The 19,646-nt window shown below is 37.5% G+C and overlaps 1 protein-coding gene across 2 annotated transcripts in view; it reads right to left on the bottom strand.

Annotated features, from left to right (window-relative positions):
* The window catches only part of FARSB (phenylalanyl-tRNA synthetase subunit beta), a 76,015-nt gene that overhangs the window by 47,804 nt on the left and 8,565 nt on the right, over window positions 1–19,646 (bottom strand). For both annotated transcript variants that reach the window (XM_014843251.3, XM_070489650.1), the window contains exons 3-13: window positions 17,929–18,083; window positions 16,118–16,187; window positions 15,409–15,524; window positions 10,854–11,004; window positions 9,759–9,867; window positions 8,523–8,593; window positions 6,768–6,829; window positions 5,365–5,416; window positions 2,102–2,163; window positions 1,616–1,823; window positions 1,037–1,117 (exon numbers count right to left, since the gene is read on the bottom strand). In XM_014843251.3, the coding sequence (XP_014698737.2) occupies window positions 1,037–1,117; window positions 1,616–1,823; window positions 2,102–2,163; window positions 5,365–5,416; window positions 6,768–6,829; window positions 8,523–8,593; window positions 9,759–9,867; window positions 10,854–11,004; window positions 15,409–15,524; window positions 16,118–16,187; window positions 17,929–18,083 (1,137 nt within the window). The remainder of the gene's footprint in view (window positions 1–1,036; window positions 1,118–1,615; window positions 1,824–2,101; window positions 2,164–5,364; window positions 5,417–6,767; window positions 6,830–8,522; window positions 8,594–9,758; window positions 9,868–10,853; window positions 11,005–15,408; window positions 15,525–16,117; window positions 16,188–17,928; window positions 18,084–19,646) is intronic.

Genomic DNA, 19,646 nt, shown 5'->3' with positions numbered 1-19,646 from the left:
GTATAAACTTTGCTAGGTACTTATCCTCTCTCAGCCTCAGGTACAACTGGTACATTGGTACTCATTGGTACTCAGCAGGTACTCACTGGTACAATGCCTAGTATACAAGAGATGCTCCATCAATGTTGAATATATGATCTCTAAGTCAGAAAATGAAGGGGTTCAACTAGATCTGTAAGGTCCCTTCCGACGGTGACATCCTATGAATTACAAGTGCTCGATCCAGTGACGTGAGAACGGCTGCATCTGCTTACCAAGCCTCCACGTACTGGCAGTAACTCCCCTACTGCCTTCCGTAAAAACTCTGCAAGACTGAGAATTTTAGGGCCAGACTTGAATTGGAAGGAGAAAAAGGAGGAGATTTTTTGCTTGTTTTTGTTTGTTTTGTTTTGTGTTTTGCCCTACACGATTAAGCTGCAACTTACTTGAATATTCAAGAACTACACTGCAGGCACCACAGAAATGCTCGGCAAAAGAGAAAAGGGAGCTACAAATTGCATACACATTTTATTCTTTGCAAATGGTCAATCCGGTGGAGGAGGGGGATTTCCTTCTGATTCTGTAATAAAATTCATTTCCTGATTTAGGCCTTTTATGTCAGCTTTTCAACTCAAAGCAAATGTTTGTGAACATGTTCAAAGACAAAGAAATAAGTTTAATGTGGAACAGTCCACAAGCCCTTAACAAGGGCGGCATCTAGTGGGCACAGCCACAACCAAATCAAGACTAAAAATTCTAACATAATAAATTTGGTTTTGAAATCCATTGTGATCTCTCAATCCTTACACGAAAACTATAAAACACATTTTCATCTGTCATTTAAGACACTATTTTTGTCCTTCATATTTCTGTGTGACTGAAAAAACAAATCTTCAACCTTTCTTCACCAGAAATTGTACAATCTCAAGTAACAAAGTTATTCTTCCAAAACCCGGAAATTTTAGCAGTCTAGATTTTATAAATTCCTGTAAAAAATCAGTAATTCAGAGATTCAAAGTAAATAATCAGCTGAGTAGAAAAAGCAAGTAAGACATACCAGAGCAAAGGTAAGTGCCTCAGTGAATCCAGCGGCTGCCATGTCATGTCTTAGCAGTTCTGTGAGCTTATTAAGAGGAAACTGAAAAAAACAAAACAATTACTTTATTTCACCTCAATAAAATTTCCTGTTTTTTTAAAAAAAGAGATTTATACAGAACGTCATTAGAAGGAAACCACCCTTCCGTCCTTACTATTAGTGCTAGTACCATTTCCCCACCCCCCACCCCTACTTCACAACCCCAATACTCCGACACAAATGTACAAACGCCCCCCTTCACCTCCACCACACAGCTTCTGCCTTCAGGCCCAGGTTGAGAAAATGAATCTCCCAGGTAGATACTCAACAAGGCTCCAAATTCAAAACCTGTCTTTCTTCAAAGAACTAATCATCACAGGTTTTCACTTACTCTAATCAGCTAGACATCTGTTTTGTATCCTCTCCATAGCAAATGCCTCTCATAGCAGAGCATGTCCAAATACTGCCTAATTCCTATGTTCTGTTTTTCTCGAAGCCTTACTGGCATTCAGTAATCAGTTTCTAACAATAAGGAGTGTTTATTTAAGGGTGCAGTCTTACTTGATTAGCTATGGTGTATGTTTTCGGGAGAGTCATCTGAATGTTGTTATATCCATAAGCAATAGCTGCATCTTCTACAATATCACACGCATGGATAATGTCAGCTCTGGTCGGAGGGATTTCAATCTCAATCTGATTCCCGTCACCTATGACTTCTGACTTTAAACACATCCTGGTCAGAAGCTTGGCAAGATTTTCTGGAGTTTCTCTGAAATAGGAATGTACAAACCATAAACTTCACTGGATTATTTAAAACATGTTTTCATTTTATTTTAGAGTATGCTACTACCTGAAATAGTAATGTTTCTTTTTGAATTCTATTAGACACCAGACATCCTAACTGAAGTTGTCATCACTTCTCTTAGTCTGAGGGGTATCAAAACCCTCTCCAAGCATTCTCTTAGGAAAAGTTAAATAGTCTTGTGTGCACTTCATTCTTGAATTCTCTCCAACAGTAAATAAATAAGTGAAGTTTTCAGAGCATACCTGATTCCAACTTTTTTGTTAATTAGGTCAGCCCTCACCATCTCCTTTCGGTAAGCCAGTTCCTTCAAGAAAAAGAGTTTGAGCAGCTTAAATCATCCCCCATCACATACAGTGTTACCTCTTTCTAACTCAACTCGTTGTTGCAGTTTCATTACCGTGCCAAGAAACTGTCATCAGAGCCAGACAGTGAAAATAAACTTGGTGTTTCAAAACATTATTATGGAGGAATAAATTTGCTATATTATATTCATATATGAACATTCTACTTTCTAGACAAATGGAATTGCTTGGAAATAATATAAAATGCCAAACCTTTTTCTCTTTTCGATGGTCAGTCACCATTCTCTTTAGTCCAACACTGGTGTGTTACATCATTTCTAAAATGCTTATAAACCCTGAAGACTTTCAGTCTCACCTCAGGCAAGCAGGTGTTTATGACCAAGGAAGAATAAGTCAAGTGTCACAATATACTAGCCACCATGCTAAGTCTAGGAGTGTTATGACGACATTGCTTTCTTATCATTTTTCCAGTTGGGGAAATGCAACCACACCCCAAGTCCTAGCTATCTGTCTGCTCCTGGAGACAGTAGTGCTGGGAGCATCTCATGAATTGGTACTCACTCTCTCTCAAACAGTACATAACTCTACAATGTTAGGCAGGAAGACACACACACATAAAATCCAGGCTTTTCAGTACCTTAGGGAAGATATCTATGAGTATTTCTTATCACCAAATTACTCTCAAAAGTATAACTGGCACTAGCATAAAGGCCATAAACCTGTTTGGACTCAAGTAAGGACAAGAGGCCAGAGCCGTGCTATGCAAAAGGCAGTTCTCAGAGCAGAAGCATCATCAGCACCTGAGTGCTTGTTAGAAATGCAGACTCTCAGGCCTTTAGAGCCAGTGGCAGCTACACCAGACTTGCTGAATCTGAATCTGTCATCAAGATCCCCAGGTGATGTGAATGCACATTAGAGTTTGAGAAGCACTGGACTAGATCCTAATGCTTGCAAAAGTAATGACAAACCTCTAGTGAACAGCTGATATGAGCTAAACAGTACAAGACACATTTTTAAAAGAATCTTAACTTAACCCTCACAACACCTGCTATTAAGATTCTCATTTTACAGACAAGAATCTGAGTTTTAGATTAATAACTAGTCCCAGATCACAATGCTAAGCTGCTGAGCTCTGGTGTTACTGTATTCCCATTGCTGAGAAAACCCCTTGTCAGATAATAAGCAATTGGTATACAGTTAATGAATAAATGCCTGCATGTGTGAAGTAACAAATGAACTAATGAATTAATGAATTAATAAACAAGTTCAAGCAGCCTAATTCCAAAGCTCACACAATTAACCATCAGGCTCTCTGACCACCTGCCACTTATTATCTCCTCTAGTTCCCTTACTCCAATCTCTATTCTTTTATATGAAATAACAGAAGACTAGGAAAGAACTTTCAGTGTTTGAAAAAATATGCCATTTCACGTGAGGAAGAATCAACTTTCCCCAGAGGCAAAGGATCCTTCTCTTCTGGGAGGATATCTGAGAAGAGCTGTTCTAATCTAACCTTGGAAGAAAATAAATGAACAAATGATGAAACACCAATGTAATACTCCTTTTCAGAAGGCCCACTGTTTCAAATTTACGAAAGCTATTAATAATACAAAAGTAAATGATTTCAAGGAATTATCTACATGAGGGGAAAAGTCAACCAAATTTTAAGATATGTTTCTTTTTCTCCCCAAATGTACATATTTCACTTTTATTAAGACCTGAGAATTCTTCCTATTAAAAAGAAAAAAGTTTCCTCCAATCAGACATTATTTTAAAACAGACTAAAAAGCTATCTCTGGCTAATCCCAACTATTATTGTGGTAAATTGTATAAATGGCCTTAAAGTCTTCCTCTCTGCATCCATGGTCTTGGAATGCACTGCAGGTCCTCCTGTCAGGAAATAGAGTCTATTTCTCCCCCCAAAATGACTGGCTTTGGCCAAGAAGACACGCGTAAAAGTACTTGAACACCGGACGTGCTCTCTTGCTGCTGGGAATCCTGCAACCACCAGGTAAAGAAGCCCAAGCTGGCCTGTTGGATGATGAGAGACACTGAACCCCACAGCCAGGCAGACATGTAAGTGAGGCCATCCCAGGTCATCCAGCTTCTGGCCACCAACCAGCTGACTATATATGAGGAAGCCCAGCAGAGATTAGCCAAGCCAGCCCAGACGGGAAGAATTACCCAGGTGACCAATAGAATCATGAGACAAACAAATGGTTGTCTTAAGTCACTAAGTCTTGGAGCAGTTTGTTACGTAACAAATGCTAACTGGTAATAGCCACTAAAATCAATTAAAAAAAACTGACGGCACCCATAATTTCAGCCATGCTTTATATAGTTATACATTTATTTTGAATTATAAGTAATACTCTAGAATAAAATATGATCCTAAATGCTAATGTTTTCAAGGAGGGGAAGGTTTTGATCCTGGCAGGTTTTAACTACTTTAAAAGCTATTTAAATAGAAACTATTCCAGGCTCTGATTCACTTCATAAACGACAAAGAAATTGTGAAAAATCCAAATAAAAAGAGCTCAACAAAGATCTGAATCAGAACCACAGCTAAATGACTGGGGATACTGTCATGTGTTCAAATGGCCATCTTTACAGTTATAAAAGCCATGTGGGGGGAAAAAGCCCAGTCAATTAAAAATAATGCTGGTTTAGATTTTTGCCAAGATCCTATGTCTTCACAATAATTGTGCTTATTACTAAATTAGTCCTGTTAATACATTTGGAATTATTTATTAGTTACAGTGATGACCTTTAGCAACTGTTAATTCAAATGTGAACAGACTAATTAGGTCTGGAGGGCTGAGTAATCTTAAAAGGGGTAAGACTATAAATTACCCAGTTAACTAGTTAATAAGAATAAATCACAGGAATTATGGCCATATAATGCTGTGGTATAATGTAGTGTGTTGGGAGCTGAAGTCGGACTGTCTGGGCTTAAATTCCAGTGCCACCACTTAATAGTAACAGGTAATTTATTCAACATCTCAAGGTCTCTGTGTCTTCCTCTGATGATAACAGCAACCACACTCACAGTGTCAGTGTAAGGATTAAATCCATGTAATGCACAGAGTATAGTGCCTGGCATGTGCATAGCTGGATGGATGGATGGTGAGACGACAAGCACTCTATAGCCATCATCATTACTGTCGTCATCATCATCTTAAAGTCACTTCTTAAATACTTACTGGAAAGGTATATGATTTTCCATTAGGAAAAACTACCTCAGCTGCTTCAACCCTGGAAAAAAAAAAGCCAGCAATAAATACTTAAGGAAAAAAAAGGCCATAAATTTCAGAAATGTGTGAGGTTAACAAATATTTCTCTTGGCCTACAACTGTAGCCTCAACACATTCAATCTATTCCCATTCCAACACGGCTGCTTGGACTAACCCTCCTCTACAGAACATTACTCCATTATTCCATTTCCTACGGCCCCTCATCTCCTCAGGCAGCGCCCACTTGATAAGCTTACTTCCCAGTACTAGAAAGCATGCATCCGCTGTGGACTCCTTGCCAATATTGATACATGCATTCCAGGCTTTACCAGGGTGGTGTGTTACACAATGAAAGCTGATTGTCACAACCAATAAATGTAAATCAATTAAAAAAAAAAAAGGGGGCTGGCCCCGTGGCCGAGTGGTTAAGTTCACGCTCCAATGCAGGCGGCCCAGTGTTTCCTTGGTTCGAATCCTGGGTGCGGACATGGCACTGCTCATCAAACCACACTGAGGCGGCGTCCCACATGCCACAACAAGAAAGACCCACAACGAAGAATATACAACTATGTACTGGGGGGCTTTGGGGAGAAAAAAGAAAAAAAAAAAAAAAAAAAAAAAAGACTGATACTATCCATACAATTTCAGTCATGCTTTCTACAGTTATACATTTATTTTGAATTATAATTAATACTCTAAAATAAACAATAATGCTGGTACTACACACTAAAGGTCATATGGTTTAAGTAATTTTTTTTAATTAAAAAGTAAGCTTTGGGGGCCGGCCCCATGGCCTAGTGTTTAAGTTGAGTGCACTCTACTTCAGCAGCCCAGATTCAGTTCCCAGGTGTGGACCTACACCACTTGTTAGCTGCCATGCTGCAGCAGCCTTTACAAAATAGAGGAAGACTGGCACAGATGTTAGATCACGGCAAATCTTCCTCAGGAAAAAAAAAAGCTTTGGAAAAAATACAGTAGTTCTTTGATATATATGGGCTATATGCTTTACTCTTACATACGCTTCTCTACCTTTGTTGAGCTGTTTAGCTGTTCCTTTTACTGTCCCTCCATGTTTACGTTTTCAAATCCAATGATTCTTAAACACAGCTTAAATTTCATTCCCTCCATAAGGCCTGCCTAGACTGCCTCAGCCAGCAGTAATTTGCCCTTACAAACAGCCAGAACATCACCAAAACTTTTTAAACTAGGTATCACTTTTTATTTTATACATTATTTACGCATAGGTCTTAGCTCCCCAAAAAGATATATTCCAGTTACAGGAACCACATTTTTCATCTTTATGTTTAGCACAACGCCATAGTGCTCTGCCTTGAGAAAAACAGGCCATCGACAAAGGTGCCCAATCAACTTACGTAAATTGATTCTCACAATATTCACTGAACATGGTGACAATAATATCAAGAACTATTTTTGCCTGCAAAGGAAGAAAACCAAATATTATGGTAAACTATAAACATATTCTCTCTTCACTCAGATGGAAATGAATTAATATTTAATATAATTTAGTCCCCAAACATATAAAAATACATTCTAAAAAAGGAAGTGGAATAAAAACTTATGACTAAAGTAGGCCTGTCCTTATCTTCAGGTGTTCTGCATTGACGCGGTTCTCTGAGAGTTACAACCAGGACTGAGACAAATCATTTACTACCCTGATCCCTCCCGTGGGTTCACCAGGTTTCGAGAGAGACAAGCAGCTGACTACAGGAGTAAACTGGTCAATCTCCTAAGTCTCAGCAGCCAGACGCCCGCCTCCTGGCTCAACCACTCGCCAGCTGTCTGACTCTGGGCAGTTACTGACCGTCTTTCTACCTTAGTTTCTTCACCTGTCAGATGGAAACAATGAAAAGTTCCTACCTCATTTGGTTACTATGAGGATTAAATATGTGTGTGTGTGTATATAGTATACAGTATACATAACGCAAAGAGTAATGTCTGGCACATAGGGAGACCCACAAAGATTTGTCAAATTACTTTAATTGAAAAAAAATATGCTTAGGAAAAAATACAGTACGTTATTTGTATATATATGCTTTGCTTTTATATATACTTCACTCTTTGTATATAAGCTTCAGTAAAGATATTCAAGGTCTGTTAACGTATAAATTTAAAAAAATGTTTTAAATAGTAAAAGCTATATTATTTTACTCTGACACTGTTTCTGAAGGCAAATACAGTACATAAAAGTTGTAAATGAAATGCCTTACAACGGTCTCCAATCCTGTAAGATGCAGTGAACACCAGTTATCTGCCCTGCTTCTATACTCTAGCCTCCTCCTCCATTCAAGTTTACCTTTTTTAATTTGCTTAACTGCCACCTCACTCTACGCCTTACTCAACAGGCTTAAAGAAATTGCATGCCATAGAGAAAAGCTTTCATGGCAATCCGATCTAATATATATAGTGACTAAACGTGCGCAAACTACCATTCTACATATTCTAGATATCATTGTGTGCATAAACCCTTTATCAATTTGCTAAATAAAACTCCTCTATAGCCAGTTCATCTTAAAAAATTTTTTACCAAGTACACAAAGGTACTTTACACAGCATTTAAATTAAGCCAACTAAGATAAACAATTTATACAGACCTCATTACAATACTTATCCCATCCTGTTTTAAAGTTATGCATATGGCTAATTCTCCCATTAGACTACAAGTTCCCTGAAGTCAAGAAAAAGTAACTCATTATTAAATTCATGGCACTAGAAAGGCAGCAAGTGCTCACTAAACGTTTGTCAATTGAATGAAAGCATCATAACCAAAGTACAGAATATCTATCTTTCTTTGGTGAGGAAGATTAGCCCTGAGCTAACATCTGTGCCAATCTTCCTCTATTTTGTATGTGGGATGCCTCCACAGCATGGCTGATGAGTGGAATAAGTCCACGCCAGGGATCCAAACCCAGGCCACCGAAGCAGAGCATGCGGAACTTTAACCACTCAGCCATGGGACTGGCCCCAAAATAGCTATATCTTTATAAATTTCTAAAATTTGTTCCCACCTACGAAATAAACATATTTTAAAGTTTAGTTATTTAGTCTTGGCTCAGAAGTAAAATCTATCCTGTGTGATAGTACAAAAAGAGAACAAAAGTTCTATTTACCTTAGTAAAGTCAGTTCCCGTGCATTCAATAAATACATTTCTAGTATTTAGTGTTATTTTGGAATGATTTCCTGCAACGAACACACAACAATAACAACAAAATAATCAGTTTCAGAAATAGAGGTGCACTAAAAAGCTCAACAAAACAAACTACATTTTAATTTAGAATCCAATATAAACTGACACCTCAGAGGTAAGGATATAGATGACTTTTATTTTAAGCCCCCATTGCAAGCAGGGGAATAAAGATAAAATAACAACAAGCCTTTACTGAGTGCATTCACTGCGTCAGGTGCTATGTCAAGCACTTAAGAGAGGTTGTCTCAGCTCATCTCCACCACAACCCTGTGATGGAGTGGCAGGCAAGACAACAAAGATTCAGAGATTAAGCTCACTGACCATGATCAGGAGCTATTAAGCAGCAAGGCTAAGATTCAGGTCTGGGTCTGGCTAACTCTGAAGTCCAGGTTCTTACCCACTGTAACTACAGTCATGCATCGCTTAACGATAGGGATGCACTGAGGAATGCATTGTTAGGCAATTTTGTTGTTGTGCAAACATCATAGAGCGTACTTACACAAACCTACATAGTATAGCCTACTACACACCTAGGCTACATGGTACTGATCTTATGAGAGCATCATGGTATATGTGGTCCATCATTAAACACAATGTCATTATGTGGCACATGACTCTACTGGAGTCCAAGATCTCCAGGAGGAAAAGACTCTCCTTCCCATTGTGAATCAACTAAACCCCCTTCTTGCCTCCAGAAAGGCAAACTATCTGTGGCTTTGATGTCATTAAATTTTGTAAATACTTTCAAGTTGAATCATCAAAAAAGCCTTCAGAAAGGAGTTAACAGTAAAACTCCGCTTAAAAGTTTTAATTTAACTATAAAACACCAGGCAAGACAGAATTTGACTAAGTTTAACCAAGTGAATTACCTGCTAAAACCAAAATATCAATACCTTTTGGAGGAATATAACAGAATCCAGAGACTGGTACTAGGAAATATTTATGAACTTATAAATATTTATATGTTATATAAAAATCATCAACAAAATTGAATAAATGAATTGAAAAGAACTATTAGCATAAAATCTAAAAAAGACCTGAGATTCTCAGATTAAGAGTTATTTGATTTGATTCAGTCAAGTCTATTGAGAATTCTACAGAAACGCCAAAGAATAGGAGAAAACAGCAAAAATCTATGATGCTTAAGAAATAACTCACCATTGATGATGGGAGGCATTGAAAGGATGACACCATTGCTATCATAGATAACTGGGTACAAGGGCTTATTTTCAATGATATGCAAATAATGTTTAAGGTGGTTGTCAGTCTGAAAAACAATTAAGTCAAATAAAATTAGTTTTTTATTTCTATCATGGTAATTGGTTTATATATCTACCTAGTATATAATATGAGAAGAGTCAGAAAAACAATAAAACGGCCCTTTGCAGTTTTACATAGAGTTCTAAATCTGTAAGATTTTCTAATATAAATTACTGTCTCAGGCCAGCCCCAGTGGTCTAGTGGTTGAGTTCAGCATGCTCTGCTTCAAGGCCCAGATTTGGCTCCTGGGTGCAGACGTACACCACTCTGTTATGGGCCATGCTGTGCTGGTGGCCCACATACTAAAAATAGAGGAAGGTTGGCATGGATGTTAGCTCAGCAAAAAAAAAAAAAAATTAATATCTCAACATCCTTATACAGCCTCATCTCCTACTGGGAGTCATTTTTCAAGAATGAAAATAGATTTGCACTGGTAACCCTGAATAATCGCAAACAAAACAAAAACCATCACAAAACTATTTATATAAATAGGAAAAAAATCACTGGTAAATCAAGCCAAGGATAAGAGCTGCTTTTTCTGAATGATAATACTTCTATTTGTTAAGTGCAATTTAAAGTTACTAGTGAATTCATTTTCACTGATGGAATCTAAAATGCTAATAATGGGAGGTAGACACTTTGTAATACAGTTTCCCACCAAAAAACTAGCTAAGTCTTACTGTTCCTTATACTTGAATGAGTTTTAATTACGCCCAAATAAGAATATTACAATTTGACATGGTCTACTTCAGTGGTTCGCCATGCTAGCTATACATTAAAACCATCCAAGAGGTTAAAAAAGTAATAAACAAAACAAAACTCTACCCAGGCCGCACTCTAGATCAAATGAATCAGTAGCTCCTGGTTGGAGCCCAGACACTGACTGCTATTTTTTTCAAAAGAACTCATTACATTTCCCTAATTCTAAGACTTGACTTTGAAGAAATGCCATGATTTATGCAGAGCCACTGCATAACCTAAAAGAACACTTGCCTTGTATATGTTCATCAGCTCACAGGCTGTATACTCCTTGGTCTTACTCAGAGGCTTGAATTTGATATCTGAAGGTCGCTTCGCAGTAAAAGTAAAGGGGCCGGACAAACTGTCCAAATCATGGGCACCAATTGCAACCAAAGCCCTTTTCCTAAATGTTGAGAGAGAGGAAAAGAGGGAGAGAGACGGAAAAAGAGATTTGCATATTCCAAAGCAGAAATTCGAAAGAATGTAGACAATACGTTTTAAAAATTTTTAAACTCTTTCCTAAAATAGCCTGTTGCTATACGGCAACTTTAGAGAAGTATAAGAAATTCTCACAACCATTAAAAGTAATGAAAAATTATAAAGCTACTTAAAACACATTTACTTCAGTAGCTGAAGTAAATCCCTTCCACTGTGCTTTCCCAAGTACTAGGACATTTTCAAAGTCAACGTTCCCTTTACCTTCTTTTAACCTATTTCTTCTTAGTGTCCATAAATAAACATAACTGTTTTATTAAATTAGAATAAACTACCAAACTGCTGTGATTTTTGGCTTTTCTCTATCTTCCTAAATTTGTCACATAGCTGTATTACTTTAATAATGGAAAAAAATTACTTTTAAGAACTGTGAATTACATTTAACGTTTAATGTATAAGGAAAGTTCAAAGTTTCTTTTGTTCTATAGTTTATCTGCAAAGGACTTAAAAGTAATTTTGGAACTTATAGCAAGTTACAAACTAGGAGGGAAAGAAATCGAAGTCGGGACCTAAAACAGAGCCAGGAATGATGTTAAGAGTAAATGAGAATCTGAAGGCCTACCGCCTTACCATGGAGGGTCACAAATTTGGCACTAAGCTTTCTAACAGACAGCTCAAAAAGAGAAACTTGGTCAGAATTTATGGTGTTCTTAAGATTTCTTAAAATTAGGTTTAGATGTGTGTGCATATATATTTGAGTATTTATGCATAACCACATATAAATACCAAGGAGATAAAATGCATTAAGTAATCAAGGATTTTATTAAAGTCCATATTACATGAGCCATGAAACAGTTTTTAAAATTTGTAAGAAGCAAATCTCGGTCAACTTCCAAGACTGCAAAAGTACTATGCTTATTAACATACTTAATAAATACAGTTGAACTGAACAGAACTGTTGACAAGCAAAAAGGAAGTGCTACTTTACTGAATGAGTTATAGGCTTATGGAAGATAACCCCAGAACTACCATGATTGAAATATACATGGTTCAGTAAGTTCAGATAAATTAACTGACAAATCCATAGGTAAGAAAGTCTATGTTTTCTTAGATATTACTACGGTTCCCTTAATCCTAAAATAAAATAGTACTTCATAATGTCACTAAATCTCAACTTCAAACCAATCACAAAAAAGTCAATTCCAAATGAATCAAAGAGCTACACATTTTGAAAAACAAAAGACATACACACACACACAAAACCATAAAAAGAAAGATATTCAAAGAAAATATGGGAAAGCAACGCTGAAAAACTGGATTAGGATACCCCTTCTTAAGTAAGACACAAAACATAAAAGTCATATAGGAAGACTGATAAGTCCAACTACAGCCAAACTGAAAACCTTATATATCCAAAAGACCCCAAAAGTCAAAAGCCACACTGATAGAAGAGATTTACAACAGATGCAGAGAAAAAGGATTACTATCCCTAATACATACAGAGATACAAAAACTAAAAATAATAGTTAGAAATCAAGATTTTACGTATCGTACTGGCAAAAATGTTAGTCTTGCTGTGAAAAAGCAGCAACTGAAAGAATGAGCAGAAAATTCGGCTGCTGCCATCTGCAGAGGTCTCGTCTACCCAGGCATCAAGTCTGAGTAGAGCTAAATATTCAAGCCTGCCTGCAAGGAAAAAACCCCTCCTCAGAGGAACAGAGAATGCTTCCATGACATAATATGCTAGATTCAATCCAAAAGCAGTGGGCACGGAAAGAAACAGGGAAATGCGACTCGTCCTCCAGACAAAACCAGTCCATAGAAGCCAACGCTAAGACTCAGATTTTCAAATCATCATACAGATTTTAAAGCTGCTACTACAAAAAATGTTCAAGAACTGCAGGAAAAATATACATGTAATGAACAGATAAGGAAACATCAGCCGAAAAAAGGGAACCTTGAAAAAAAGAAGCAAATGGATTCTGAGAGGAAAAAGTAAAATAACTAGTAAAAAATTCAGGGGATACTCCCAGCCAAGATGGAGTAACCAAGATTGGATTCACTCTCCTGCCTGAAACCACCACAAAGGGGCAAAAGAGATGAAGCAATAGTTTCCACGGCTGGCACTGGACCTCCAGCAGTGAAGGCAGCAACCCCTGAGAGGCAGGAAACAAATGAGCTGAGCCCCATGACTGCCCCAGCTTATCCCCAAGCTGGAGGGCAGGAAAGGGGACCCGGACCCGGCTGGAGACCAGCGGACTCCCCGAGTTGAAGAGACACAGCTGAGAGTCTAGAGAGACGAAGACAACCAGAGCTGACTGGACAGAGTACTGGAGAGAGGTGCAAAGGGAGCGAGCCCTGGAGAGCTGCAGAGGGTCTCCTCAGGTATTCAGCTCAGTCAGAGCAGCGCACGCCTGTGAGGAAACCACCCGAGGCTGGGGAAAGAACCATCCTAGGGCACTAGACAGAACAGTGTTCACATGGCTGAAAATCTCACTTCTCATGTGACAGTGGACAAAGTAGGCAGAAGGGTCATGCCTCAGAAGTAGGGACCAATTAGCCCAGACAGAACACTGCTTAATCAATGAAAAACAGAGGAAAAAGAAGCAGAGAAAAGTCAATGAACCCAAAAGGTGGTTCTTTGAGAAGAACAATACAATTGATAAACCTCTAGCCACAGTGATCAAGGGAAAAAAGACACAGGAGAAAAAAGTGATATCACTACAGATACTACAGATATTGAAAAGGTAATAAGGGAACACTGAACAACTTTATGCCAATAAATTTGATAACTTAGACAAAATGAACATATTCCTTGAAAAATGCAAATTTCCAAAGCTCACTCAAGAGGTTAACTAAGATTTACAGACAGGTAAGGACTCTGGCACACCACAGTCATTACGATGTGATTTATTCCTCCCTTAGAAAAAGCTCATAATTTCCAAACAAAGAGGAGTTTAAAGTTGAATTAAGTGAGAAAATGCCTTCTGATTTAGATAAAAATAGATTCTTCAAATAAAGTATGCCCAGAACAGAAATCTGGCTCAACCACTTACTAGCTATACCTATGCTTGTCAGAAATCTTACATCTTGTTATTTTGAAATTATATTTAAATTCTTATTGTTTTGCTTAATAATATATTTGCAAGCTAATAGATTATTGTTATAAAAGAAGTCAGGGGCCAGCCCCACAGCACAGTGGTTAAGTTCAGCAGGTTCTGCTTTGGCAGCCCAGACTCATAGGTTCAGATCCTGGGCACGGACTTACACCACTTGTCAGCCCTGCTGTGGTGGCAACCCACATATAAAGTAGAGGAAAACTGGCACAGACGTTAGCTCAGGGCAAATCTTCCTCACCAAAAGAAAACAAAAAAAAGAATTGGGAATAACTGTTATTTGGAATCTGAAAAAAAAGTTTCTTTTACCCCATGAGCAAAGACGTTTGAGGAAAAAGAGACCTCATGAGCGTAACTACTATTTTTAAACATTTTTCACCCCAGAAAAAAACATCCAGGGTCCTCCCTCAACCCTGTCCCTAGCCCACCCCTTACATACAAGCATCTTCTAGTCTCCACAGTTTACCAAACTGATTATTAAAAAATAAAAATTCTTTTTTCTATTTTTATTCAAGACATATATAACCATTAATCATACCTTTTGAACAGCATGAGATAACTTATGTTGGTAAATTTCAGGACCAACACAAAAAACTTAATATGCTAGCTAAAGCCTGATGTTTCTTATCATCAGTAAAACATAATTCCATTAGGAGTTGTGAAATACTGAAAGTAGTTCAAGGACTCCCACTGTTACCTTCCTTAGGAACTATACAGGTTTGAAGATCACTGCACTAAAGGGAGCTGTAGGGGAAACGATGTGTAGTAATATCAAAGATAAAATAAGAAAATCGGTCACTTAAAAGTCTCAAGTTTCATCTGTCAATTTGTAATTATACTCACTCAAAAAGTGAGATCAAGCCAAATTTTTTTATTCCGTTTTTTAAATGATAGGTCATACTTCAAATTACCATGGTTTGATATTTGGTAGTACAATCTACTACTAATGCTTTGAACCGGAAAACAACTAACAAAATCATTGGGACTAGATATTTCTTCACTATACAGTATTCAAAACATATCTCCCATTTCTCCATGCGTACACCATTTACACGCAGTAACAAACAGCTACCTGATAAAGCAAATTTAAACTCCTATTACTCTCACATATTATTAATTTAGAAATCCTTTGAAAAACATCTGCAGAGGAAGGAGAAAGGAAAGAGGGAGGCAAGGTAGAAGTGGAGAGAGAAAGGAAAGGAGGAGAGTGCAAGGGAGAAGGGAAGGCAAGGAGGAAAGACGCTGCAAGCACAAACCTGCAAATGTTCTGATGTAACTTCTCCTGAAGTTCAATGAAGCTGTCGTAGCGATCTTTAGTAAACTTTATATTTCGGAGAACTGCTGCCACAGCATAAGGGCGTATTTTAGCTGTCTGAAATTCATTATACCATTAGAGATGGCAAATACTAAGGCTTTTCCATGTAATAACATCTTGTAATAGAAAATTAGCTGCACTCTTGACACAGTCACATATTTTCATTCATTCATTCAATCAACAAGTAATAAAATATAGTGGTGACAAGAAAAAGTCATCGTCCTCATGGAATTTACATTTCAGCAAGATTTCTGAAAATTTACTAAATAACTGAGAAAAAATTAATCTTTAAGTAGTTTGCTCACAGTTGGTATTTTTACCAAAATAACCTTCCTCCAAAAGTGACTCTTACTAAATTATATTACCATACCATAATTTAAACAATTTTAACTCAAATGTATTTTAAATAAACATTTGGATGTTATTTTCCAAAACTGTTCATGGAAAACAGATGCCTTTTGTCATTTCTTGGTAAAAACAAATAGACAATTTTTAAGAGCTAAAGGCTAAATATACATCCATTTTAGCAAATGATCCAAGAAAAGTACATTTGGCAGAAGGGTCAGGTTTGTTCCTTTTTCCTCCCTACTTTATAGATATACACACAAAGAGATTTTTTTGAAAAGGAAAATAAGAATGTATCCTTTTACCTCTTCTGTGATGATCAATTTCTGGATTTCTCCATTAGGCATTACCCGTTTATACAGTGGAGCCTTTATCCTAAAATAATATTAAAACAAACTTGCTCATTATTAACCAAAACATTTGATAAACTAACATATCCTATGTAAACTACACATCATATATAATAATTAATATATCCTATACTGTGTATAGAACGTATACAAAATGAACAGAACTAGGACAATGGGTAGAAGTTACAGCAAATCAAATTTTGGCTGAATATTAAAAAAAAAAAAACAAACTTTCTAACCTTTAAAGTTCTCCAAAAACAGTAGAGGATGCCTCATGGTCATGAGCTTCCTATCACTGGAGTCTCAGCTAGAAAACCATTAACTAAACAACCGTATAGGGGGCATTTAAACACCAGCTGAGGGACTGGATTAGATAACCTTTAAATTTTATTCCAACCATTAGATTCTGAGCTTCTAAAAAAAAAGGTTTACTAAAAATACAGTCAACTGGGCAATTTGTTAAATCACAGATTCTGATTCAACAGGTCTTGGGTAGAGGCCAAGATTCTGCATTTCTAACTGGCTGGCTCCCAGGTGATGGAAACACTGCTGGTCCATGAACCACACTTTGACTAGCAAAGGTTTTAAGTCACTTTCTTAATTCTGTCTGATCATAACAATCATACAAGTGCCTGTTAAAAATAGTAATTCTAGGGGCCAGCTCTGTGGCCAAGTGGTTAAGTTCGAGCACTCTGCTTCAGCAGCCCAGGGTTTCGCCAGTTTGGATCCTGGGCGCGGACATGGCACCACTCATCAGGCCACGCTGAGGCGGCATCCCACATGCCACAACTAGAAGGACCCACAACTAAAAATATACAACTATGTACCAGGAAGCTTTGGGGAGAAAAAGGAAAAAATAAAGTCTTAAAAAAATAATAAAATAAAGAAAAAAGAAAAAAAAAGAAATTCTAATCAGGTAGGTTTGGGAAACACAATCTAAGGGATTATTATCCCTGACCCTAAAATATAAGCACCTGATTGTCATGCAGGGAACCAAGTGGGTCAACTCCCAAATTTTAACCACATTAACCAAATACCTCATCATCTCCCTTTCACCACTACCCATCACTCATCACAATTTCAGAGTCTAGCCCACTAGCCAGAGACTCGTATTCTTTTGCAACTGACCATGTAATGTCTAAGTAATCAAAACCTAAAATAATTATTTTTGATAGTTGTTATTGTTGTGCCTCTTGTTCATTTCAATACATTCATTACTTTTTATAATTATTACATGAAGAGTTGGAAAGGGACTTAAAATTCTTCTTCATTACAGATTAAGAGGCTGAAATGAGAGAGGCCAATAAACTTGCCCAAGATCGTACAGCCATCATACGATCTTCAGTTTTCCAGTTAGGAAGCTCCACTCTCAAGCCTCCTTAGAATTCTTAAGAGAATGGCATATAAAGTTTCACCACTTCCACTTTTCCTCCCAACCTTTAACAAATCCAGTGAACCTTTTATTCCAACTGGATTACGGAGAGAACTTACAGGAACTTTTAAGGAAACTGTTAAGAAGCCATAAAATCATTAACCACTCCAATTTTAAAATATGCTCCCAAAATGAAAGGCTATGACTCAATATTCAGGCCAATTTTCCAATGGCTACAACCTACATGAATGTCACCTGCCCATTGTCCCTCTGTGCAGACCTAAGCTGTGTACCTGTACAACAAGTATTTTTCTAGAAACTAAAAGGGCTGCTGATAATGACAGGCAAAGAAAAACTCAACTTAGCAAAATATTTAATGAATATATTCCCTTACCTTTCTTTGAAGACTTGAAGTCCTCGAACCAATCCTTCCAGACACAGGAGATCATATCTATTGGCAGGGACGTCAATTTTGTAAAGAACAACATCAGAGGCTCCCTCCGCCTTTTTATCACCTTGTTCCTTACTTATAATTTCCTTCTCAGAAGTCTAAAACAAGCCCGAAAAATAAAATAAAACTAAATAAACATAAATTCTTTTAAAAAAGCTGTTCTCAGGCCTATAAAGCAGTAACTACATTATACATGTTTTTCTGTAACAAAACACGGGTTTATTATGTCTGTAACAAAAATAACATGAAAATATTAAAATGTTATAATCACAACCAACAAATACTCCATCTTTTGCTGTATTGAGACATCTAGCAACCTCAGTCATTCCAGAACAGCACAAATCCATCTAAAGTAAGGACTGGCAAACTAGGGCCCATTGGCCAAATCATGCCTGCCACCTACTTTTGTAAATAAAGTTTTATTGGAACACAGCCAGGCCCATTCGTTTACATGTTATCTATTACTACTTACAAACTGCAGCAGCTGAATTGCAACAGAGACTACACAGCCTACAAAGCTTACTACCTGGCCCTTTACAGAAAGTCTGCCCATCCCTAAAAGATCTAAAAGAAAATGAAAACATCACCAAGAATACAGGGCAACAACAAAATGTCAATGAGTTAAAGCAAAGATGATTTACCAAATAAAACAAATAAAACTTCTTATAAGACAAGACCTCTAAAAGCTAAATCCTGTGGGTACCCAAGTCTAGAAGCAGCTTGAGAATGAAAGTAATCATATAAAAAAAAAACAAAAAGATTTGAAGGATCATCAGAAGCTATGGTGTAAATGAGAAGAGATTTAGGGACAACAGGAGGCAATCTAGTGACAGTAAAGGTACAGAGCAGCAAGAATGAAGGCTACCAAGAGGGAGAAGAGAGAAGAAACACCAATAGAATAATAATTTTTAATGAGGTGGCAAAAAGCTTAGAATATCCAAATCATCACATTATAGTAGAGAATAACAACAGATTTTCTTAACGATAACCATTGCCCAGAAATTATATTCTATTTCTTATGTTTATTACAGCAGGGAACTGTAAATATGTTTAAGAAATTTTCAATCAAAATGCTCAAAAGTTATATCCCAACTGTTAATGTTACCCTTCAATTACGTGGAAACTCCACTTAATCAGAACTTCCACTATTTCCGCCACCAACGACCTGCTAAAATGACTGGTGGATTCCTATCAAAATATGTAATGATGGGGCTGGCCCCGTGGCCGAGTGGTTAAGTTCGCGCACTCCGCTGCAGGCGGCCCAGTGTTTCGTTGGTACGAATCCTGGGCGCGGACATGGCACTGCTCATCAGACCACGCTGAGGCAGCGTCCCACATACCACAACTAGAAGAACCCACAATGAGAAATATACAACTATGTACTGGGGGGCTTTGGGGAGAAAAAGGAAAAAAAAAAAAATATGTAATGATACTTGTTTTACATGATGCCCTCCCACTGCCACAATATAAGCTGTTCAAAGTATTGCCCATATATGGAATTATAGTCTACACTTGCACAGCATGTGGAGGAATTCACTTTTGGTCATTAAGCACTATGCGCCCAGGTCACACTTGAGGAACCACAGAGGTCCATACAACGCTGGGACTGTGCAAGGCTGTGTGGGCTCCAAGAAACACCTACGCTGGGCATCTCAAACTTA

The sequence above is a fragment of the Equus asinus genome, chromosome 19, assembly GCF_041296235.1.
Source record: "Equus asinus isolate D_3611 breed Donkey chromosome 19, EquAss-T2T_v2, whole genome shotgun sequence".
Lineage (NCBI taxonomy): Eukaryota > Metazoa > Chordata > Mammalia > Perissodactyla > Equidae > Equus > Equus asinus.
Note: the sequence above shows the minus strand (reverse complement) of the source record. Positions and strands in the feature narration are given on the sequence as shown.